The 26,272-nt window shown below is 48.6% G+C and overlaps 1 protein-coding gene across 1 annotated transcript; it reads right to left on the bottom strand.

Annotated features, from left to right (window-relative positions):
- Positions 1-2,300: 2,300 nt before the first annotated feature.
- GNL3L (G protein nucleolar 3 like) lies at positions 2,301-25,168 on the bottom strand. The gene is made up of 15 exons (XM_044306175.1): positions 25,096-25,168; positions 24,981-25,018; positions 24,139-24,249; positions 21,328-21,444; positions 20,406-20,489; positions 19,205-19,340; positions 18,455-18,558; positions 17,141-17,285; positions 15,628-15,715; positions 12,963-13,140; positions 9,542-9,684; positions 8,803-8,939; positions 6,853-7,001; positions 5,211-5,382; positions 2,301-2,467 (listed from the first exon to the last, which is right to left on the bottom strand). Exons 1-15 carry the CDS (start codon positions 25,106-25,108, stop codon positions 2,400-2,402), a joined length of 1,683 nt encoding a protein of 560 aa, XP_044162110.1. The 5' UTR covers positions 25,109-25,168; the 3' UTR covers positions 2,301-2,399.
- Between the last annotated feature and the right edge of the window lie 1,104 nt (positions 25,169-26,272).

Genomic DNA, 26,272 nt, shown 5'->3' with positions numbered 1-26,272 from the left:
ATCCATTACTATGAACTGCTCCCCCCATACTGCATAAGTAAAAGCATTTTAAAAAGTTATTACCACATAGTGACACATCAGATTTGCTAAAAATGTCTGGGTCCTTAAGGGGTTAATATGCCTATAACCTTAAAGGGGTTGTCCCATCTGGGACATCAATGGCATGTCTCCAGAACGGAGCCCCAGAAGTGGACAGGGCAGCCACCCTCCAAGTTCCGAAAGCAAAACTCCCACAGTGATTAATGGAGAGCATGTGTGGTGTGCCGTCCCTCAAGGCCCAGTTCTAGATATAGGAGTGGGTCCCAGAGGTAGGACCTGCACCTACCTGACATTAATGTCCCCGGTGGACCACCCCCTATAACCCGAAACGTTATACCCTTACTTTACACAAATTGCAGCATCAGTGAGAACATGTGAATTTTAAAGGGGATTTCTAGAAGTGAAATACTGACAACCCTTAGGACAGGCTGCGGCCTCTTCCTATGCCAGTGACATAACTTTCACTGGTCCCATAGCCTAGGCACAGCTCAATCCCATTCAAGTAAATGGGGCTGAGCTGCGATACCACACACAGCCACTATACGAGGGATGGCGCTGTGCTTGGTATACTGTGAGGAGGCCGGAGCCTCTTCACACAGCGCCATGGTTCGGGTGTCGGAAGTTGGATTCCAACCAATCAGATATTAATCACCTATCCTGAGGATAGCCCATCAATACTGAACTGGAAGACCCCTTTTTAAAGGGGTTTTCCAGGCTTTTAATATTGATTACGTCAATAGGTCATTAATATCAGATCGGAGGGGTCTGACACCCAATGAAAAGCCCTTTTAAGTGGAAGCTACTTTGGGGCCACAGTCACAGATTCCATCTTGCATACAGCTCAGTCCTAATTAGTGGGTCCAGACCAGTGATACCCAACCTGCGGCTCTCTGGCTGTTGATAGCTGTAGGCTGTCTGAGCATGATGGGAGTTGTAGTTTTGCAACAGCTGCAGGACCACAGGTTGGGCATCCCTGGCCCAGTCCATGTGACCGATGAACGAGACATCACTGGCCTAGGAAGAGGTTGTGACGCTTATGGAGGTCGGTGCAACGGTGGCGGTCTCGGGTGTCGGACCCCCCCCCCGCAGATCTGATATTGATGACCTACAATATTAATTACCAGGTAACCCCTTTGATGTGACTGGATTTTCAGAAGAGCAGCGTCCCGTAACCGATCCGTACATTGGGACAGTGACTATATTACATACTTTCTGCTCCAGGTGCGTTATTCCTTGCTGGATCCCTGAAAACACGTCTAAAAGGGACCTCTGCCTACATTTATACTGATTTTTTTTTAATTTTTATCTTGGTTACAACTTCCTTAAAAGGGGTCGTCTCACTTCAGCAGATGCCATTTATAACGAAGAGAAAGTTAATACAAGCCACTTACTAATGTATTATGATTGTCCATATTGCCTCCTTTGCTGGCTGGATTCATTTTTTCATCACATTATACACTGCTTGTTTCCATGGTTACGACCACACTGGATTGCAGCAGGTGGGGTCGTGCTTGCACACTATAGGAAAAAGCGCAGGTCTGTTGGATGGGACTGCAGGAGTGTCCACAGTCCAGCACTTTTTTCTTTAGTGTGAAAGCACGACCACCGCTGATGGATTACAGGGTGGTCGTAACTCCAGGATATGACAAGTGTATAATGGGATGGAAAAATGAATCCAGCCAGCAAAGGAGGCAATATGGACAATCACAATACATTGGTAAGAGCCTTGTATTAACTTTCTCTACATGATAAATGCTATTTGCCAAAATGACACAACCCCTTTAAAGGGAGTCACCGCCAATACACGTTTTTATGGTCAGGCAGGTGATCTTCCTGGAAGTTGTATCTATATGTTGTGCTGTTATTTCTGAATAAACCCTGCTGTTCCTCCTGCTGCGCCTGATTAATCCGCTGCCAACAAGGGGGCTGCAGAAATCCCTCCACCTGCAGCAGAAACAACCCCATTCACAGGAATACATTTACTGCTTTTTTTGTGGGAGGCCTCTGCCCTGAAGAACAGTTCCTGCTTTTCTATACAGTAAAGTACACTGACATTTACCGACCTGACTTAGGAATTGAGCTGTGTGAATATATTTGACATTCAGTGGGAATGTTACTGCCAAATTTAAGAGCTCCAACTCCTTGTTCTCAGGGTTTGGAGACTGGACTGTGACGCAAATCGCCCCTGTAGCTTTATAAAGCAGAATGGGAGACTTGTAGTTTCCATCTGAGCAGTCAGACACCATCACTCATACACCCTCTGCAGGAGAATCGGATTTTAATGGTCTTGGTGTCCTCATCACATGATCACATAGTGTTAATCTGCTGGGTGTCAGGGCGGCCAATTAACCCCTGGAGATTCAGTCATCGCCAAATCCGAAATTCATTGCTTGTGTTAATGTGTCCGACAACTTGATGGCGATTTTATCTGCAAGAAAACAGAGCAATGTTAGGTTTACCCCCAGTCATCCATCATGTCATAGCTACTGGTTACAGTGGGAATTACTATCCAGTAACGTCTTACCGCAGTGTGAGGGCTCATGCACATAGCGGCCGGGCCTTGTGCTGCAGACTACAAATTGCAGTCCGCAATGCACAGGCACTGATCGTGGGACCGCCAGTATACGGACGCAGGACCCATTCACTTGAATAGGGTTCGCAATCCGCATCAGACAGTCCACACAAAACAGTTATGTATGCACTAATTTTTTTGCGGTGTGGAGGAACAGACCGAAAACCCACCGCACCTTCTGGATTGCAGACCCATTCACGTGCACAATCGGCCGGTCCCCGTAAATTGCGGAACCGCTGTTTGCAGGCTGCAATACGGGCACTGGCCGACAACAGCCGTGTGTATAAGCCCTGTTAAAGATTTTTACGTTCCTTGACCCTGTGACCATAGAACTAAACTTAATGCTACATGAAGAGGTTTTCCAGGAATCGGCAGGTCCCACAAATCCACCTTGGGGCTTGTTCACATCTGCGTTGGAGGCTCAGTTACAGATTCCGTCTAAAACAGAGGACCGATCCGTACAACATCGGGACAGTAACTATATTACATACTTTATTCTACAGGTCAGTGATTTCTTTTTGGATCTCAGAAAATCCCTCTAAAGGAGACCTCTGCCTAAATTTATCCTGGGTGCATTTTCCTTAAAGGGAGTCACCACCGATGCACATTTTTAAAGGGGTTGTCCAAGTTATATTTATTGATCAGCTATCCTCAGGATAGGTCATCAATATCAGATAGACACCCGGCACCCCCGCCGATCAGCTGTTTTAAGAGAAGGCGCGCGGTGTCAGCGCTGCCTCCTCTTCACTGTTTACCTTGTCGCCGTAGCATCTGCAGCAGTGAGCAGGTGTAATTACACCCAAGCCGTCCCTTTCATTTAAATGGTACGGATCGCTCCTATACAAGTGTATGGGAACTATCAGTCCCATTGAAATTAATGGGACGGTTAGGTGTAATTACACCTGCTCACTGCTGCAGATGCAACGGCGACAAGGTAAACAGTGTAGAGGAGGAGGCGCTGGCACGGCGCACGCCTTCTCTTCAAACAGCTGATCGGCGGGGGTTCCGGGTGTCGGACCCCAGCCGATCTGATATTGATGACCTATCCTGAGGATAGGTCATCAATAAATATAACTTGGGCAACCCCTTTAAGCGTAGCTCACCGCTATGTTGGCGCCTGCGCCTTTCTGTGGGCAGTATCGTCATCACCTGCGCTGCACAGCCTTTCAGCTCATTGGAAGACACTGCCCATAGAAAGGCCCAGGACGGCACCACAGCGATGATGTGCGCCTGCGTGAGCTTTCCAGCAGCTGCATGGGGAATCTGGGGGAGGAGCGGGACTCCATTGGGAATAGGCCCTGCCTCTTGGACTCATATTGGTATGAAAATAAAGCATAAAAGGATGGTTTTCAAGGGCAATAAAGAACTTAAAAAAAGGAACATAAAAGTCTGTCTGTTATACGGTGTGTGAGCTGGAGGGCACCGGGAACAGTTTATAACGTGTATTGGTGATGACAGACTACGTTTAAAGAACATAAATTAAAGGGGTTGTTTCACCTGAGACATAGGTGGTATATTGCGATATATCAGATAAATGCAGGTCCCACCTCCAGGACCCTCACTTCTACAATGGCGTTCCCAAAGTGAAGGAGAGAGCACCGTGATATGACACTAACGTCTCAGCTGAGACAAATGAGACAACCCCTTTAATGTTACAGTATAATACTCTACATTTCCAGTTCTGGGGTCTGACTCCTCTCGGTGGTCTCACAGATGTAATGTAATGCAATGGATTCATGGAATAAATTAAACAAGGTGATGGTAACAACTGCGGTATTATGGAGGCGTTATCCTCGAGAGAACACAGTGTGCTGCCAGAGCACCTTAGGGTGGCACAACGAGCATAATGGGGAACCATAGGGAAGTAACATGGTGCTGTACAGGCTCCGGGCACAGGAGGCCTTGACGCCCCACACACATTGGGATGTTCTAGTCTAAACCCAGAAACACTATGTGAATAGGGAGCTCCCTACTCTCCACTGACTGATTTTGGGGGACAGCAGGATGGGGCTAAAAAAAAAAAAATACTGTTCGATCCTTTTGTTCTTCCAGGAGATAAGCCGCCCCCAAAGACGGGGGTGGGGGGGGGATGGGGGGTAGCTGTACGTATATGAGGTGGGGGGGTGGGTGTAGCTGTCGGCTGATTGATAGTTTGCCCAAGTTACTAAATGTATGGCCAGCTGTAGGTCCCATGTATACGACCGCATCCTGGCCATGTGCATGCCACCTCTTTTTAATTCTGTAGAAATCTCATATCCTGTAAAACGGGGAGCCGTGGAATAGACATACGGATACGGACAACGCACGGTGTGCTGTCTGCACACTGAAATGAATAGGTCCACATCTGATCCACAAAAAAATGTGCAAAAGTTGTGTGGATGAGGCCTTAGTCTGAGCGTCTATGGATAAGGACCATGTAGACCAGGGATCTCAAACTGCGGCCCTCCAGCTGTTGCAAAACTACAGCAGGGCATTGTGGGAGTTGTAGTCTTGCAACAGCTGGAGGGCCGCAGTTTGAGATGCCTGATGTAGACGGTCAGCCTCAGTTACCGCCGTACACATCACCATAGGCGCAGTCCTGCAGCGGCCGGCCACTCACTTGCTCTTTTCTGCAGCTTCTTCCTCCTCTTGCTCGCCGCCTGTAGCGCCTGTCCTTGTTGCAGTGGATCCACCGACTGGATTTCCATCAAGCTGGGGGCTTTGGGGACTCGCTCCGTTTTCTCCTGGGTCTTGCTTTTGGCGGCTTTAATCTCCACAGTCATAGGTCCAAACTATAAAATAAGTGAGAAGTGTGGGCTCATTGATACACGGCCGCGTGTCCTGCGATCGGGCAGTGAATGGAGCCGAGCTGCAACACCGAACACATCAGTTATACCATGTACAGCGCTGTGCTTGGTAAGCTCCAGCTGATTGTCAGAAGTGCCAGGACTCAGACCCCCACTGATGTAAGGGTGGGTCATCAATATTATTTCCCGGATAACCCCTTTAAAGTATAACTCCAAGCAAAATGGATCCTGTATGATGCCTTGTTCTAACACTCCGGCACGCACCGATAAGTCCTGATATTCATGAGCCCCAGCGTTCTCCGCCCCCTGCCAGCGTTTATTCCAACTGAATTTACAGAAGGGGGCGGAGAAAGCCAGAAGCTCATGAATATTTAGGACTCATCAGCATGCGCTGGAACTGTTCAATACAAGTTTTTAGCAAAACGGCTGAGCCAATTACAGAAAGTGACCCTGCATTCAGCCACCGAGATCTGTCAGTAGTTTATGGTGCCCTTAGTTAGGAGACCATAATACTGGAGACAGATTCCCTTTAAAGGGGGAGCACATGACCTCTCTGAATCCCTCTGTCATGGCCGCCTCCTGCCCCCCACTTGACATGACACTGTCTGCTCCGCCTGGAATGCTGCCATGTCCTTCTATGCTTTGCTAAGCCCACTCCTCCAGAGTGGGGAAAGGGGAGTCTACTGCCCCCCACATAACAAATGATCATTTAGCCCATCAGCAGGATCAACCCTATTATACCAGGCATCCTGCCTGCTATGCATCCTGCTGATTTAAATGATACCCGCCTTGTGAAAATAGTCTGTGGTGTTCCAGACAGGGGGGTGGGGGACCATTTATGCAGGTAAGGTCTCTGATGCACTGAAGGGGCACGCCCAGCACTGGACTGCTGAGGTGCACTGAAGGGCTAGGCCCCACCCCTCAGTGCACTTAAGCTCTCATTTGCATAAACAATAAAGTATTATTTCTTTGGACCATGGCCACTGATGTTCACAAGACATTGTGATAAATGTTATCATTTTAATTAGCAGAATCAACCCTACCTACCTGGTTTGATCCTGCTGACAGGTGCTCTTCCCAGTAATTATTTTTTTTTTTATCAAATGCCCGAAGCCTGCCTCTTGAAACCGAGATTCCTACTTACCTGCTCCACTCCGTCCTCTGTCCTGGCCCCGCTGTCTCCATCTTCCAGTCCCCACGCTGTTTACATCTGGCTGGGGGCGTGTCACATGCAGCACTCCAGCTGTAATGTGGCCACAAGCGGCACGCCCCCTTGAAGCCAGGTCATTGGCTAGAGCGATGCCCAGCCGTATGTAAATCCGCGCAGGGACTGGAAGATGGGGTCAGGACGGAGGAGCAGCACGGAGCAGGTAAGTAGGAATCTTCTGTTCCAGGGGGCGTACTGCAGGAAAAAACTATTATTGGAAAACCCCTTTAAGATTTTTTGGGACCTACCTCGTCATCGTTGTCCTCTTCCATTGCAACGGGCGCTGCCTCGATATTTTCTGCAGAATACCGCCATTCTGTGTCCTCTGCCTCCCGCCCGGCCCCGGATGTCAAATCTGAACTCTCCATCGCAATACCCTGAGGAGCAGACTGGACTTCTGCACGGGGAGAAGGAGCGGACATGAGATGTAGAATTGTACGACTATTAGGCTACTTTCAGACTAGTGTTTTTACTGGATCCGGCAGGGTTCAGCAAAAACGCTTCCGTTACTGATAATACAACCGTCTGCATCTATCCGGTTGCATTATCCTTAACATTGCCAAGACAGATCCGTCATGAACTCCGTTAAAAGTCAATGGGGGACTGTCGGGACTTAGGAACTGGGAGTCTAGGGAAGTCATGAGGATAGGTCAATTACTTGATGGCACGGTATTCAAATCTTTTCAGGGTCTGCAACAAGAGTTTGATGTCCCCAAGAATTGGTTCTATCAGTATCTGCAATTGCGGCATGCATATGAGGTCACGGTGAGAAAAGGGTGTCGTATAGCTACAATGGATGTGGTGCAGAAACTTATCCTTCCGAAGGGCGGGAAGAGAGGACTGATTTCTCAGGTGTATACGGTGTTATTGGATAGCTTTCTGGAGGGATTCCCCCGGTCAAGGATGATGAAGTGGGAAGGGGACTTAGGTGCAGTTTCGAAGGATCAGTGGGATGATATATTGGAGGCGGTTCCCAGAGTGTCTCTCAGCGAGCAGGCAAAATTATCACAACTTTTTATCATTCACAGAGTGTATAAGACACCAGTGTTTTTACGGAAAATTGGGGTCAGGACCGATGATAGGTGTCCGAAATGTATGGTGGAAGGAGCGGATCTGGTGCATATGTTGTGGTCGTGCTCGGTTATAAGTGGATATTGGGAAAGGGTGATGAATAGGATTAACCGGAACATGGGGCTGAGATTGCAAAGAGATCCTAAGATGTGTGTGCTGGGATATGTAGCTGAGATTGGAGAGAGTGAGTTGGTTAAGGTGGCGGTGGGAAGACTGCTTTATGTGGCTAGGAAACTGGTGGCGCAGAGGTGGATCCAGGGGAGTCCGCCAACTATAGAAGAGTTTGAAAGGAAGGTGAATGACATGTTGATCTTGGAAAAGAGTGTGTTTGTAAAGCGTGGCTGCCCTCAGAAGTTTGAAAAACTGTGGAATGAATGGTTGTCTCATACTCATCTCATGTTATAAAATGGGTTTGAAGGTTTAATACTCCTTTTTCTTTGTTGGGGGGGGGGACGAGGGGGGAGGGGGGGGGGGGGGGGGGGAGATGTCCTGTTGGTCAAGGGAACGTTGACCTGTTTAGGGATATGGTAGATTTTGGGGGATGTTTACTCTCTGCGATTTCATGTACTCAAGTGTGAGTATGCTGTGCTATGGTAATAATTATTATGCTTGTTGCTGTGAGCCATGATGGAATTTTATTCTGTTATTCATTTTGTCATATTGTGATTGTGAACCCTGAAAATGTCTTTTTTGGAAAAAAGAAAACAGAAATTTCAATTTCAATAAAAATGATTTGATTTAAAAAAAAAAGTCAATGGGGGACGGATCCGTTTTCTATTGTGGCAGAGAAAATGGATCCGTTCCCATTGACATGCATTGCGAATCATGCAGAATCCATCTTGCGCCGCATCCCAGGACGGAAAGCAAATTACAACAAGTTGCGGTTTGCTCTCCGGTCTGGGAACGCAACTAAACAGAACGGAATGCATTTTGGAGCACTCCCTTCTGTTCAGTTTTATCCCCATTGACAATGAATTAGGACAAAACTGAAGTTTTTTTTTCCCGGTATTGAGCCCCTATGACGGATCTCAATACCGGAAAACTAAAACACTAGTGTAAAGTAGCCTTACAGGAAGGATCTAATGATGGAGGACGCAGAGCGGCGGGGCCTCAGGCCTCGTACTTACGTGACAAAGACTCATTATTATCCATCTCCAAAGCTTCGAAATCAAACGCCTTCCCCATTTCTGTGACGATCTCCGCACTGATGTGAGTTGGTAACGTGTGCGTCTCAGGAGGGTGCGTGAAGTAGCTGATTCTACCACTGCGGGTGAGACGGGCATTCATCATACAAGATGGCCGAACACTCGAGATGCCAGTCTACCCCTGGGTCTAGAGGAATAAGCAGTCTCCTATGTAAAGGCCCTTCTGAATCGGCCGATAATGGACTGAACGAGTGTCATAAGAGGCCGTGCTCCTGGGAACCCCAACAATCGGTGGTTTAGGGTGGGTGCTGCGGCCCCTTCCTTGTCCTGTGACATCACATACATCGGTCAACGAGGCCTTTCTATGCTTTAGTCACATTCAAGTGAATAGGATTGGGCTGCAGTACCAAGCACGACCCCTATGCAATGTGTGACGCTGTGCTGGGTACACTATGTAGAGACCACATTGCTCGTTTGAACTCGACAGCCCCTTCAAATAGGTGATCAGCAGGGGTGCCGGAGTAATCAGATAATCCTAGAAAACTCCTTTTATGCCTTTCCTTCCCTTGTTGGCCACAAGTGTCAGGAGATAATGGGAGTTGTGGTTTTGCAGCAGCAGGAGAGCCACCGATTGGGGAAGACTGCTATAGGCCACGACCTGTAAACCGCTGCTCCCTGTTCTCCAGGACTGTGAATGGGATCTCAGGATTAAGGCGCTCACCTGACCCAATCCGTTAGAACAGACTTGGCGGCTTTCTCGTGGTCCGGCATCCCGCCCTTCTTCAGCTTCCCTTGCCTTTTTGCCAACATGGCCAAGAACTCGGAGGTGTCTCTGAAATCTGTCACCTTGTAGTGCTGCAGGATCTGCGAGACAGGAAAGTCCTACATTAGTCTATTCACCCCGCAGACCTATGGACCTTATAAGGGTATGACCACATGGCGCCATCGTTTGGCATTGGGGCGCGGCTGCACTGCGATCAAGAACCGCGCAGCAGCTCTTGCCTAATTAAGCCGATGAGACTGTAATGTTAAAGCCGCTCTGCATTGTTAACGGCCGTGCGGTATTACCAGTAACAATGCAGACCGGCTACATACCGCAGCCTCGTTAGTATAATTAGGCCCTGCGCGGCTGCGCGGTTCCCTAAGGGTACGACCACATGGAGCAGCTCTGCTGTGCTTGGGAAGCAGCAGAGATTTGTGCGGCCATACGAGCCGCATCTATTAACCAATTACGGCCGCAGCGTTTCCACGGTCTTCAGTAGTAATGGTGGTTTTGCGGATAGAAGAAACCATGTGGTTGTAACTGGTTAATAGGATGCAGCTAAGGGCTCCTATCTTTTGCGGTGCGGAGGAACGGACCCGAAAGCGTTTCAGAGCGTTTCCGTGTGCTTCCGATCCGTGACTCTGCTCCGCAAAAGATCTTTTGCTGTATCATGGATTCATTCAAGTCAATGGGTTCGCATCCGCAGTATGGAGGGCACACGGCTGGCTGCCAGTGTATTCCGGACCCGCTGTATATAGTCCGCAATACAGGCACGGAGGCCTTGTGTTCTGTGAATAAGACGGAGGAGGGCACAGAAGGACCCTGTGAGGATATACTGTGCCAGCGGTGAGGGTGCGGGGGGTAGTCCCGGAGGAGGACACTCATTTCCTGCTGCTCTGCCCCAAATACTCAGCAGTGAGGACGACTTCAGACACTTTCTAAACTCATCCCAGACTTCAGCCGCTGGGGAAGAAGAAACCAGTGCGGGGGCAGCCGCGGGATAGAGTCACTAAGACACGCGGCGCCCTTCATTGTGCCCTCCATCATGAACACTGTTTGACTCTTGTTCAGTTTTACCACAGCCAACTAAGGATGTGACACATGGGGCGGGGCTTATCTCCCAGGAGACTGGGGGAGGAGCTATGTGCACTGTATAAAAGTGATGTGTGTGTGTCAATAAAGTTCAGTTCATGGTTTACCCAGCAATAGGCCTCAGCTGATGTGTGGGAGGATTTCATGCCTGACAGGATTATTTACGATCCGGGCAGGAAAAGGGGGACCCGTGAAGGGTTAATAAGTCTGGCGTCTCTTCTGCCGACTTGTGTGCAAAAAACTGAAATTTACACCAGTTTTTCTAACAAATTATAGTAAATCTGTAGGGCCACGGGAAGCCCAGCCCCTCACTGTTTTATCTACACTTTTAAAATGTTAAGAAGATGAAAAACTTACAAATTATTATAGAAAAGTGTAATGGACAAAGCTGCCCCAATATACCTGACATCATGCCACCGAGTGAGAGGGACTGAGCCTCATGGGCTTCATCCCCCCATTACCGTGATGTTCCTCTAGACCAGTGATGGCTAACCTTGGCACTCCAGCTGTGGTAAAACTACAACTCCCAAGATGCCCCGCTTGCTTGGCTGCTCTCAGAACTCTATAGAAATAAATGGAGCATGCTGGGAGTCGTAGTTTCACCACAGCTGGAGTGTCAAGGTTAGCCATCACTGCTCTAGACTCATCCTCTATACTACCGTCCACCCCCCATCAATACCCTGTGTTCTGGTAATGCTGTAAGGTTTTGCTCCTGCCAATAAAGTTTATTCCAATGAATGCGCCTGTTTATCATGGACACATTGATGTCAGGCTATGATGTCATAATGGCTCCTAGGACAACGCACTTCTAGAACCTCGCTGGCTGGACGGCTCAGCGGCCATTGCTGGTCTGCTTTTCGCACGATCAGTGCTACTGCCATATTTTGGTGTAATTTGGATATTTTTCTTGGAATTACCAGGATTTCTCTCTAGTCTTTCCTCATCCGAGGACCAAGACTTATCGGGCCCTCCTCAATGGAGGTGCCGGAGCCCCTCAGGAGCTCCACTCCCTGCAGCAGAAACGGTCCGCGCTGCAGGAGAGCCTGTCTACTGGACATGGCAGAAAATAGCAAAAAAGATCTGCAAGAAAAAGTGAACGCCCACATGACGGTGATCGCCCACTACGGCCCAGAGAGCCTCGGCGCCCTCCTGCAAGATATAAGCAGAAGTCTCCAGAACCTGGAAGATTATATGGGCCCAAAGGAAAGTGAAATGGAAGCTACAATAAAGTGGCTGAAAGTGAGCGGCGATAAGATGATCAAGATGGGCAAAAACCTCAGAAACATGGACATCAGCGACTATGACATCGATATAGAGCAATACATCGCTGCTAAAGAGGAAGAGGAGGCTGAAAGGGCGATGGAGGCCAAACGTCTGATGGAGGAGGCCAAGGAGAAAGATCAGAACCTAAAGAGACACAGACGCAACATCATCTCCTCCATGCGGCAGAGGATTGGAGCCGCCGTGAGAGCCGTGACCCAAAGGTTTACAAGCCGCATGCAAAAAAGCGCCCACTAGAGGTGAAGATCGATCCCCCCGGTTGTGACTGGCGCCCCCGGCCTCCATCTAGAGACATCACTCATCTGACTACTAATGGTTAATAAATATACCATTTACATTTCTGTTTTGCTGCTTCTGCTCTGATCATTTTTTATAGATTTGGGTCTGCCGTTATTATGTAAATTAGGAGGAAGCATACCCCGCCTACAAGGGGTGTGGCTAAGCTGCAGGAATTTGGGGGGTGTGAATGACCTGTACTAGGTGTAAGGGTATAATAAAGGGGCACTCCGACTATGGACACTTATGGAACAGCCACAGGATCTGCTGTATATGGCTGATAGGTGGGAGCTCCATCTGTGCGGCTGTACTCGCTGCTCCCTGGTCTTCTCTAGGTGTTGCATAGTGCCGACTGTGTACATGTGCTGTGCAATGTCCGGTCACAATGCAGTGCGGCCCCAGAGAAGGACAGGGAGCGGTGAGTGGAGGGGGAGCGCCGTCCAAAGAGGCAAGCTCATTTAGTCATTATGGACTGGTCTGAGGTCAGACGTGGGAGGTCCGATGAAAAAAATAAATACCATTTTTTCAGATTTTCCTCCTCTGAACCCTAAGTGCGTCTTCTAAAGCGTAGAATAAGGTGCATGTTGGATTCTCCTAACATGTAAGTTCCCCTGTATCATCTATTAACTCTGAAATATGCTTCACTTGTTCAAAACAAAATCCATAAAATAAATGAAAAAAAATAAGAAATCTTCTATTCCTCTACCCGACACCCTCTCCCATCAACTACCTGATCTTTATTGCAGCGTCTCAGGATGGCCTCCACCGGTCCTACTGGGTCAATCAACTGCTCAATTTTCACACAGTTCCGCAAAATCATGGCGGCATCGGATGTAGACGTTGCCATGACGATACCCGGACAGTCCAGAAGTTTGATGTGCTTGTCCAGGTGAACCTCTTGCAGGCATCTGGTTGGAAAACAGGTTGGGGTTTAGAAAGAAATAATAATTTCAAATAAAATGCTAAAAAATAATATAAAATTAATCCCTTAAGTACAGCGCCCATTTTTGGTTTTGATTTTTCGTTTCTCTCCACGTTGTTATTTTCTTTTTAAGCCGTCCATTCATATTCAGTGATTCACCACGTTCCAATAGCCATAACTTTTTTTTTTTCCCCTGTTCATATAGCCAAATTAGGGCTTTTTTTTTTCTACAGGACAAACTGTAGTTTTATTGGTACAATGTTTGTGGTATGTACAACTTGATCACAGTTTTCTTGAGAAAAATGGCACAATCTGTAAGTTTTTCCTGCTCACACCAGGTCTAACAAAGTGGGCACGGTGTCGGCATGTCTCATTCATCATTTTCTACGCCTGTTTTAGGCGTAAAAAAAAATGATCTAAATTAAGACCACATGGAAACTGGCCTACATTTATACTGGAGGAGGATGCACTGAAGTTACAGATGCAAGAAAAAGTATGTGAACCCTTGGGAATGATATGGATTTCTGCACAAATTGGTCATAAAATGTGATCTGATCTTCATCTAAGTCACAACAATAGACAATCACCGTCTGCTTAACTAATAACACACAAAGAATTATATGTTACCATGTTTTTATTGAACACACCGTGTAAACATTCGCAGTGCAGGTGGAAATAACTGGTTGAACCTCCTTTGGCAGCAATAACTTCCACCAAACGTTTCCTGTAGTTGCAGATCAGACGGGCACAGCGGTCAGGAGTAATTCTTGACCATTCCTCTTTACAGAACTGTTTCAGTTCAGCAATATTCTTGGGATGTCTGGTGCGAATCGCTTTCTTGAGGTCAGGGCACAGCGTCTCCATCGGGTTGAGGTCAGGACTCTGACTGGGCCACTCCAGAAGGTGTATTTTCTTCTGTTTAAGCCATTCTGTTGTTGATTTACTTCTATGCTTTGGGTCGTTGTCCTGTTGCAACACCCATCTTCTGTTGAGCTTCAGCTGGTGGACAGATGGCCTTAAGTTCATCTGCAAAATGTCTTGATAAACTTGGGAATTCATTTTTCCTTCGATGATAGCAATCCGTCCAGGCCCTGACGCAGCAAAGCAGCCCCAAACCATGATGCCCCCACCACCATACTTCACAGTTGGGATGAGGTTTTGATGTTGGTGTGCTGTGCCTCTTTTTCTCCACACATAGTGTTGTGTGTTTCTTCCAAACAACTCAACTTTGGTTTCATCTGTCCACAGAATATTTTGCCAGTACTGCTGTGGAACATCTAGATGCTCTTGTGCAAACTGTAAACGTGCATCAATGGTTTTTTTTGGACAGCAGTGGCTTCCTCTGTGGTATCCTCCCTTGAAATCCATTCTTGTTTAGTGTTTTACGTATCGTAGATTCGCTAACAGGCATGTTAGCATATGCCAGAGACTTTTGTAAGTCTTTAGCTGACACTCTAGGATTCTTCTTCACCTCATTGAGCAGTCTGCGCTGTGCTCTTGCAGTCATCTTTACAGGACGGCCACTCCTAGGGAGAGTAGCAGCAGTGCTGAACTTTCTCCATTTATAGACCATTTGTCTTACCGTGGACTGATGAACAGCAAGGCTTTTGGAGATACTTTTATAACCCTTTCCAGCTTTATGCAAGTCAACAATTCTTAATCGTAGGTCTTCTGAGAGCTCTTTTGTGCGAGGCATCATTCACATCAGGCAATGCTTCTTGTGAAAAGCAAACCCAGAACTGGTGTGTGTTTTTTATAGGGCAGCTGTAACCAACACCTCCAATCTCATCTCATTGATTGGACTCCAGTTGGCTGACACCTCACTCCAATTAGCTCTTGGAGATGTCATTAGTCTAGGGGTTCACATACTTTTTTTCACCAGCACTGTGAATGTTTACATGGTGTGTTCAATAAAAACATGGTAACATTTAATTCTTTGTGTGTTATTAGGTTAAGCAGACTGTGATTGTCTATTGTTGTGACTTAGATGAAGATCAGATCACATTTTATGACCAATTTGTGCAGAAATCCATATAATTCCAAAGGGTTCACATACTTTTTCTTGCAACTGTAGATCTGCGGCAGATCCATCACCAGATATAGGGGTTCATTTATTAACTATTAGCCCCTTAGGAGGCCAGCACCTGGGATCTTTTGATCCCTTGTCATATTCAACCCATTAGAGATCTATTAGGGGGAATAGGATTTTTACACTGTCCCTGCTGATCTGTGCTTTGTGCACAGCGCAGCAGGGAGGTTACCATGGCAGCCATCACAAGCGTCCAGGCTGCCATGGTAATCGATCAGGGCCCCACGAGGTCACTGCTGGGGCTCTGATCGGAAGGCAGAGGGAGCCGCATTCCTCTGCCTAACTCCACACGTGCCGTGATCGGCATTGATCGCCGCACCTGAGGATTTAAAGGACGTGGTTCCCCATAATTGTGGCCAGGTACAGTACATTTGGTATCCTTACTTGGTGACTCCGGGCGTTGCTCCAACACTGCACGCTCGCGCCCTCTTCAGGCTGTTAATTAAACTGCTCTTTCCCACATTAGGAAAACCTGGAGAGAAGCGAATAGTTTGGGATTAAGAGACATTTTCTTTCAGAGACCCCTCCTTGCCCCCCAATGAAAAAGCAGGTACGTGCTCCTCATGAGACTCCTAAAGATTTTTTACTTAGGCAGGTCACCTTTCTTGGACCCACTAGTTATAGCAAGAGAGGTCCCATACAAGCAGCAGATGGCGGACGATCAGCGACACCATATTTACCTCTGCCATATGTCATAGGTCTGCACATTAGACTACTTTCACACTAGCGTTCGTCGGTCCGCTCGTGAGCTCCGTTTGAAGGGGCTCACGAGCGGACCCGAACGCAGCCGTCCAGCCCTGATGCAGTCTGAATGGAGCGGATCCGCTCAGACTGCATCAGTCTGGCGGCGTTCAGCCTCCGCTCCGCTCGCCTCCGCACGGACAGGCGGACAGCTGAACGCTGCTTGCAGCGTTCGGGTGTCCGCCTGGCCGTGCGGAGGCGTGCGGATCCGTCCAGACTTACAATGTAAGTCAATGGGGACGGATCCGTTTGAAGATGCCACAATATGGCTCAATCTTCAGGCGGATCCGTCCCCCATTGACTTTACATTGAAAGTCTGGACGGATCCGTACGAGGCTATTTTCACACTTAGCTGTTATATGCGAAAATAATGCAGACGGATCCGTTCTGAACGGAGCCTCCGTCTGCATTATTATGATCGGATCCGTTCGAACGCTAGTGTGAAAGTAGCCTTAGTCTAATGCATGAAGATAATGACGAGCGAACCGCCATAGACAGTCCACCACTCTTCTATACCTAGACATGTATGTTAAACGGGTTTTCCCCAATGATGGCGTGTCACTAGGATTAGGTCCGAGTAGGGGGGTGCAACCATTGTAACCCCTGCCGATCACTAGATCAATGGGCATTAAGAAAGTGTTGTGCCCCTTTGACTCTTCTAACTTGACCATAATGGGACAGCCGTGGGGTTCCTTCACAAGTGATTGGCAAGGGTCTCCTTGTTAATAGGTTCTAATGTTTTGGAGTCTGCCAGAAAGAAGCGGGCACCCCTTTAAGGGGTAGTTGCAAAAATATTGGGGATGGTCGGGCATGCTAAAAGAATAAAAATCCCCATTAACCTGCTGGTGCTGTCCAGGTTCCTGCAGGATGGCTCCAGGCCCCACCAGACTGGAAGTGTGATGTGTCAACCAGAGTTTATCCATAAGGAAAACTTTCCAAAACCTAACAAATAATTTCCCAGCTTTGCTGTCTGTAAGCGACTGCCCGGGGCACTGCTTAGCTAAAGATGTACCCCATGGAAGATAACACTGGATGTTAATGTGCCACCTTATGGCCCCAGAGGGCAGGGAAAGAAAGATGGCAGCCAGGACCCAGTGCCGATTTCTGCAGGGCTAAGGGTTTATGACATCAGATCACAGAAGATCACACCACGCACCTACAACCCCGACGGTTATGGACGTCTTGATGTCCTGATTTCTGCAGTAGTTTCCAAGAAGTTTCATAAGACAATCAGCTCCTATGCAGGCGCCTGAGCTGAGCAGGTCCTCCGAAGCTTGGGTGACCGGTACTCTGCTTTGTTGCTACAATGTACAGAGAGAAAATGACTAGAACACTGCAGTATCATATACTACACTTCATCTAAAACTATGCAGTAAATATAATCTGTACCTCTCATGATGTCATCGGCCGTATAAGTACAAGTATAAAAGTGGCGGCAGGTAACATGGCAGAGGGGGTGAGAGGTCCAGTTACTAAGGCAATGGTACAATGCCAGCTGCTCAGTCTCCGGGGTTGCGTTTCCTACCATCACTATATACAGGAGACAACGCAAGCAGTAGCACTGTACTCATAGGTACAAAACTGCTGACAGATGCCATTTAAAGAGGGGAGTCCTGTACAGGTACTTGTCACTCAATTGCAAATAGGATGGAAGCAAGCTGGGCCCCTCTCTTCAAGGGCCCCATAGCAACTGCATTCCTAAGAAAGCGAGAGAGTACAACCTGGCGCGGCCACTACACAATGATCGGAGCCTTCCGCTTCTAGCTCCGTCCGCTGTATAGTTTGCCGCACTGGTTGGTCAGTGGGGGTGTCAGGTCACTACTAATCTAATATTGATGACCTCTCCTGAGGATAGGTCATCAGTATCTAAAGTCACCCCCCAGAAAAGACTTTTAAATCAGTGGTACCCAAGAGCTGTGGACCCCTGTGAATGACCGACAAGGAGAAAGCTACCAATCAGTGGCAGGGGAGCCACAGCTCATGAATACGAGGAGTCCGGAGCGTGTGCATTACAGTGAGCAGAGTCCAGAGCGCCGGGTCCGCTGGAGCTGCTCACCAGTCATCTGAAGAAAAGGACTGGGCAAAAAATACTACGTGACCCGGCGTTGTAAACAGGGTCTCTGTCACTAGTTTATTCCGCTGTCAGATAGTATGGCTTAACACTGGTGACAGGTTCCCTTTAAAGGGGCGTCCACTGTAGCTTTGGCACCATAACTACACGGCTCCGTCTATTGTGCAGTGGATGGGAGGTGGTTTCTACAGCACGACTTGCATTTACTTCAGTGCAATAACCGCTACACAATGGACAGAGCCGTGTAGTTCTGGTGCCGGAGCTACCGCAGAAAAGACGACCGACGAGGGTGCGCAGCGTCAGAGCTCCTGCCGATCATGTCATGGCAAAGTACTTATAAAAGAGTGAACAGCCCCTTTAAGTATGGAGGAAAGCCTAACATTGCAGAAAGCCAAGTACCAGGTTCTTATTCTGCTGCTGTGTAGACGCCTTGAACGCCACCGTAGGAAACTCATTCCGCAGGTACTTCAGCCATTTCTCCACTATAGGTTTGGACACAAGATCTGGAAAGAAATTAATGTATTTTTATAAATTGTCGATTAAACCCAGGGAACACACAGAATGCCCCCTTGTCCATAATACTAACATCCATGATATATTAGAAGTTTATCTATATGTTGGGGTCCTGATGCCCGTCCCAGTGCAGTGTACATAAAATCGCGTTGGGCTGTGCACTCGTCTTACACCCATCAGCACATTGCAGGCAACGGTAGACAGCAGCCCGTCATCTGTTAAAGGGGTTTTCTAAGTGTTTTTTTTACTGACGACCTTCCCCCTGAATAAGGAATCAGTATCTGATCGGTGGGGGTCCGACACCCAGGACCCCTGCCGATGAGCTGTTTGAGAAGACACTGACCCTCGCAGTAGCGCCATAGCCTCCTCACAGCTTAGTCATGTGATGTCACGTTCATCGGTCACAAGGCCGAGGCGCAACTCAGTCCCTTTCACTATAATAAAGCTGAGCTGCGCCTAGGCCTTGTGACCGATGAACGTGACGTTGCGTGACTTAGACTAAGCTGTGTGGAGGCCATGGAGCTGCTGCGAGCTCAGCTTCATTGAAGTGAAAGGGGCTGAGCTGCGATACAAAGCACAACCACTAGAAAATAGATGGCGCTGTGCTTGGTGGGTACATTTTCATATGACACATACCTATTTTGTTAAGAACTAAGACCAGCTTTTTGTGTGTACCGCTCTGCACCACAGCCTGCTCCACCTGTGGGCAGCGACAACCCAGTGGATCCCGGGCATCCAGGACTTCAAGGATAACGTCAGCTGCTTCCACCACCTACATGACAAGAGGGTAGAGGACGTCAGGTAGAGCCTCAGGTGGTCACATCAGAATTTCTAGATGACTGGATGCTAGATTAAAAGCATGTCATTGTCTTAAAGGGGTATCCTGTGACGGCTATGGTATGCAATCACTTTATGATTGACACGGTTCTGACCACAAGTATCCCCATGGATCCTGTGAATGAAGGGGTATCCTGTGACGATATGGTATGTCATCACTTGGCATGGTTCTGACCTCTCGTATCCCCCGGATCTTGAGAATGAAGGGGTTGCAGCACTGATTCTGGGCTTTCCCTGTCCAGCTGCTGTGCTAGGAAACTGAGCTCAGCTCCATTCACATGAATGGGACCTGCTGTAATTCCCGCCACAGCCGGAGAGGCGCTGTGCTAGAAATTATCAGGATCAATGGGGAACCTCCGGTCGGACCTCCGCTTATCATAAAGGGATGCACCATCACTTTACAAGATGGGAATACCCATGAATGTGCCCCATCTTGACATTTATGGCATATTGTTCAGCTATGTCCGATAGCAGTGAATGAACAGCAAACATGCGCATGCTCGGCCACCTCTCCAAACACCGATGTTCAACTTCTGGAAATTGCAGAATCAGGAGCTCTGATATTATACACAGTCCCATAGTGGTGAATGGAGGGGGAGCTGCGTATGGGCAGCTTGCTCTCCATTCACTTTGGGGCCCCATTCTTCAGATAGAGAGGTAGGACCCGCACCCGTCAGACATTTATAGCACATCCTAGCAATGTCCAGATACAACAACTCCTTTAAAGACATACTATATACAGTCAGCTTCATGTATTTAAACACACAGGTCACTCTACACGGATACAAGCCAATCAGCCGTGCAAGCAGATGAGTTTTCGGCCACTAAAAGCGTGCTTTATAGTCACTGTCAGCAAGCAGTGATCTTGAAAACAGTGAAGAATTGAACCAAAAAGAACATAATAAAGTTGCAGACTATAAAACCAAGAGTCGGGCGGCTGGACGTGAGGCAGGGATGCATCCCTGTAGGTGCTGGCACATCCCGGCAGACGGGCACTGACCTTTTTGAATTCCCGATAATAGGCTTTCCTGGAGTTCTCATTCTCTAGCTGCTCGTGTTTCTCCAAGCTCCGCAGATCTGCCTCCTGCACACAGGAAAGGGTTAACGTCAACTTGTCAGTGGATCAGTCATACAGTGATATCTCCTGACAATACACTACTGCAGGGATGCTCAACCTGCGGCCCTCCAGATGTTGCAAAACTACAACTCCCAGCATGCCCTAAAAGCTGTAGGCTATCCAGGCATGCTGGGAGTTGTAGTTTTGCAACAGCTGGAAAGCCGCAGGTTGGGCATCCCTGCACTACTGCATACAGGTTGCAGCTTGTACTCCGCAGATCACCGCACTGCACTTTATTACAGGGGTAAGGAAAGAGTAAGGCTACTTTCACACTTGCGTTCTTGCCCGATCCGGCAGGGATAAGCAAAAACTCTTCCGTCATGATAATACAACCGGCTGCATCCGTTATATCATCTTTACATGAAGGATCCCTCAGCTGCGCGCTCCACTTCTTGGTCACTACGCGGCGTCTCGTCTCCAGTGGAGCGGTGGCATAGTGTAATTACAAGCACTCGCTCCGTTCATTTGTACGGATGGAGCACTTGTATTATACCGCGCTTCCGAAACTAAGTGCAGTGTAATGAAGAGGAAGCGGCTCTCGCATGTAGCACCGCCGTCTCTTCAAACAGCTGATCTGCGGGGGTCCTGACGATGGGTCATCAATATTAACGGCCGCACAACCCCTTTAAGTGCCTCTGTGTGGAGGACCAACATTCATGGACATCCCATTGATTTCAATGATGATGAATAGGTGGCATCTGCCATGGACTGCTGGGATGGATCCTAAGGATATCAGTACGGGACCAGCTGATGCCACAAGGGCTACGTTCTACTAAAATCTCCAAAATGTCGGCGCTCTACACACCTTCTGCTCAAACTCCCTCTGCCGCCTCAGTGCATCGTTCTGAAACGTGTCCAAGCTCCTTCTCTTCGCCAGTTCTTTCTGCCGGGCATCTTTTTGCTTTGCTTTCATCTCTTCTACCTGTGATGAAGAGAGAGAGTCTATCAGCGCAGAATCTGCACCCCGGGTGCTACACTTTCACCTTTGAAGGGGTTGTCTCATCTTGGACATCGGGGTCATATTGGTAGGATATGCCCCCAATGTCTGATAAGTGCTGGTCTCATACCTAAGCTTAAAACGGAGCCCGCAAAGTGACAGAGGGCGCACCATGTATGCGCGGGCGCCATCCATTGATTTCTGTGGGGGTGCTGAAAATAGCCCATATTCTCCACCACTCTATTGATTTCTATAGGGCTTATGGCCGGCTCTGCCATAAAAGAGAACGGAGAGCACCCTCCGTCACTTTGTGGGCTCCATTCTAAGGATAGGTGGGACCTGCACCTATCAGACACTGGGGGCATTTCCTAGCGATATGACCCCAATGTCCAAGACGGGACAACCCCTTTAAAATAGGCCAGTGAATGGAAAGCAAGCCTTGCCTGCACGGCCACCTCTCTGTTCTCCGCTATAAGACTGCCGGAAATAGCCGAGCCAGCGATCAGTTACTTTTGGAATTCACATAGCGGTGGATGGAGGGTGGGCGCTCTACCTTCACTTCAGAGGCCCCATTCTGGAGACAGGAGCGGGTCCCGCCATCTGATATTGATGGCATATTCTATTGCAGCGATGTCCAACCTGCAGCAGTCCAGCTGTTGTAAAGCTACAACTCTCACTATGTCCTGCTGTAGCCAGTCTGGGCATGCTGGGAGTTGTAGTTTTGCAACAGCTGGAGTGCCGCAGGTTGTGCATCCCTGTCCTAGCGAATTGCTGAGATAAGACGACCCCGGGTGATGAGATCCCCATCATCTGGCACATAATACATCCGCACGGTGCTCTGCTATAACTGCCCTTATAGAGTAACTGAGCTCCCATTATACGATGTCAGAATCTCCCCAGGAGCCAATGATAATAATAATACATTATTATTTATATAGCGCCAACGTATTCCGCAGCGCTTTACAATTCCGGGGTTCATATACAAACAGTCATAAATAACATAGCAACAGACAAGTCAATAATTAGAACAAGAGGAATGAGGGTCCTGCTCCCAAGAGCTTACAATCTATGAGGGAAAAGGGGAGACACAAAAGGTGAAAGTGCTTGTTTTGTGCAATGGATCTTTGGAAAACAGGGGAGTATATATAAAGCCGCACGAGCCGTCACCAGCCGATATCTGTAGTGCTTCTGGGTGCGGGGGAGAGTTTGGTGGAGGATCAGGTTTAGGAAATGGTTATAAATGGTCAATATATGGAGAGGAGTAAGATCAGGGGATGTGATAGGCCACCCTAAAAAGAGGTGTTTTTAGGGAGCGCCTTAAACTGTCTATATTGTGATTTAACCTAATTGCTTGGGGGTAGGGCATTCCAGAGAAATGAAGCAGCTCTGGAGAAGTCCTGGAGCCGGGAGTGAGAAGTTCGGATTAAGGTGGATGTCAGTCGTAAGTCGTTTGCAGAGTGTAGAGCGCGGGTAGGGTGGTAGACAGAAAAGGAGGAGGAGATGTAGGGGGGCAGCACTGTGGAGAGCTTTGTGGGTAAGGACTGTATGGGCAGCCAGTGCAATGACTGGCACAGGGCGGAGGCATCTGAGTAGTGGTTGGATACATAGGTGGCCCTGGCTGCTGCATTGAGGATAGATTGGAGAGGGGAAAGTCTGGTGACGGGGAGGCCAATTAATAGTGAGTTCCAGTAATCGAGGCGGGAATGGATCAGGGCAACAATGAGAGTTTTAGATGTTTCCATAGTGAGGAAGGGGCGGATTCTAGAGATGGTTTTAAGGAGCGGGTGACACAAACGGGCGAGAGATTGATATAGGTGATAAAGGAAATATCAGTGTCAAACGTCACCCCGAGACAGCAGGCGTGCTGCCCATGAGTGATGGTAGTGTCGCACGCTGAGATGGAGATAGCAGGTTTGGGTAGGTTAGTAGATGGAGAGAACAGAAGGAGTTCAGTTGCAGACAGAGAGAGGACATGAAGTTAGAGAAGGCGGACAGACAGTCACTGGTGTTCTGTAATACAGCAGGGGTGATGTCGGGGGAGGACATGTATAGTTGTGCGTCATCAGCATAGAGATAGTCCTGGAAATCAAATCTGCTGATGGTCTGTCCAATTAGGGCTATGTAGAGAGAGCAGAGGACCAAGGACTGAACCCTGAGGAACCCCAACTGCAAGAGGGCGAGGAGAAGAAGTGGAGCCAGCGAATGATACACTGAAAGAGCGGTCAGAGAGATATGAAGAAAACATGGAGAGGGCAGTGTCCTTTAGGCTGATAGATTGGAGCAGGTGAGTAGGAGATGGTGGCCCACAGTGTCAAAAGCTGCAGAGAGGTGAAGGAGAATGAGCAGAGAGTAGTCACCGTTGTATTTTGCTGTCAGGAGGTCGTCACTTTGGGGAGGGCAGTTTCTGTAGAATGTAGGATGTGAAAACCTTATTGTAATGGGTCAAGGAGAGAGTGAGCAGAGAGATAGCGGATGAGGCGAGAGTAGAGCAGACGCTCCGGGAGTTTTGAGATAAAGGGAAGATTGGAGACTGGTCTGTAGTTAGTTCTGCAGGACGGGTCAGTGGAGTAATGACAGAGTGTTTGACACCCCCCGGACCACCCCAAGTCCCTGTATACATGGTATGATAAGCGGCACACCGGACGGGAGTATCGCCCACATACAAAGCCTTAGACTCACCCTCTTCTTCTTCCGCTCGGCCTCCCTTTTGGCCTGCTCTTTGAAGTGGGAGAGGTTCGGGACGCCGGGATCTTTCTTGACATTTTTCCCAGCATTCAGTGGGTTCTTCCCCTGTCAAACCAAAACAACCAGTGAGAAGTTAAAGGGGGTTTCCAACCTATCATACTGATGGCCTACCCTCAGGACTGATGGGGGGGGGAGGGGTCCAACCCCTGGCACCACCACTGGACGTACTGGGCTGTCCATTTGGATGACAGGTCACATGACCAGAGACAAATCACTGCAGGGTACAACATCAGGGTGGACAGCGACTGCCCGCCGTGATCATGTGACAGGTGGTCCTGGCACACGTCTAATCATCATATATGCTTCTAAACATGGAGCGGTGGGTACAGGTAACAGTGGTAGGTCGCTAAGGTAAGTATCAAAAACTTGCCATTTTACACCCATAGGGCACTTTTAAATTATAGAAACCCCCTTTAAGGAATAGCCAGCTTTCATACATCTTAAATTGGTCGCACACGGTTTACGGTAGTCGTGTGATGTCACTTTACTGTATTTCTAGGGGGGCAATTTTACTGTAACTAACAGCAACCCAAATGTGACCTTAGACCCTAGCCTAAAGAGCTTCCCCTTTAAGACAGTAGGATGTTAGGAGTTGTAGTCTCAGAGCAGGCAGAGCTCTTCACACACAGCACACGTGCTTCCTTCCTCATGCCGGGATTTGTAGTTCCTGCTGCACTCTAAACACTTGAGCGAGCGGCTGGATAAACTACATCTCCCGTCGTGCCTCACTCCGCCACAGCGTCAGGTCCTAAAGCCGTCCGGTGCGGTCGTTATACCTGCTGTTTGCCGGCCCGTTTCTCCGGTCTTCGATGTTCTGCAGAGGGAAACACAGTGAGAGGTGTAAGTGACAGCCCGGACCGGGACACCGTGAGAAGTAACACAAGAACTTACTGCGCCGGGACATGGAGGACTGCGAGTGCCTGACCGCGGCCGTAAAGGGAAGTGTCGTAAAGCGAAGGGCCGCTCGTCCGGGAGGCGGGGCTAGTGGGAGAGCGGTCACGTGCCGGGCATGTTAGAAGCTGCACGTGCAGGGGATGTGTAGTGGTGGACGCTGTAGTGTACCGCACCGAATACAGTGTGAACGGCGGAGCAGGAGTATGCGATATTAGTGCAGCTGCGTCCGCCTCGGTGTGAACGGTCTCCATCAACGGTGTAAGAGTGCCCCTATATACAGTGCCCGACATGGTGCCCCCATATACAGTGTAAGAGTGCCTCTATATACAGTGCTAGACATGGTGCCCCTATATACAGTGTAAGAGTGCCCCTATATACAGTGCTAGACATGGTGCCCCTATATACAGTGTAAGAGTGCCCCTATATACAGTGCTAGACATGGTGCCCCTATATACAGTGTAAGAGTGCCCCTATATACAGTGCTAGACATGGTGCCCCCATATACAGTGTAAGAGTGCCCTCTATGTACAGTGCTAGACATAGTGCCCCCATATACAGTGAAAGAGTGCCCCTATATACAGTGTAAGAGTGCCCTCTATGTACAGTGCCAGCCATGGTGCCCCATATATAGTGTAAGAGTGCCCTCTTTGTACAGTGCCAGCAATGGTGCCCCCATATACAGTGTAAGAGTGCCCCTATACACAGTGCTTGACATGGTGCCCCTATATACAGTGTAAGAGTGCCCCTATACACAGTGCTAGACATGGTGCCCCTATATACAGTGTAAGAGTGCCCTCTATGTACAATGCCAGCAATGGTGCCCCCATATACAGTGTAAGAGTGCCCCTTTATGCAGTGCCCGACATGGTGCCCCTATATACAGTGTAAGAGTGCCCCTATACACAGTGCTAGACATGGTGCCCCTATATACAGTGTAAGAGTGCCCCTATATACAGTGCCATCCATGGTACCCCCATATACAGTGTAAGAGTGCCCCTATATACAGTGCCAGCCATAGTGCCTCCATATACAGTGTAAGAGTGCCCCTATATACAGTGCCAGCCATGGTGCCCCCATATACAGTGTAAGGCTCCATTCACACGTCCACAATTTGCGGAACGGAATTGCGGACCCATTCATTCCTATGGGACAGCCCGATGTGCTGCCCGGATCC

This window comes from Bufo gargarizans, chromosome 9 (genome assembly GCF_014858855.1).
Source record: "Bufo gargarizans isolate SCDJY-AF-19 chromosome 9, ASM1485885v1, whole genome shotgun sequence".
Taxonomy (NCBI): Eukaryota; Metazoa; Chordata; class Amphibia; order Anura; family Bufonidae; genus Bufo; species Bufo gargarizans.
Note: the sequence above shows the minus strand (reverse complement) of the source record. Positions and strands in the feature narration are given on the sequence as shown.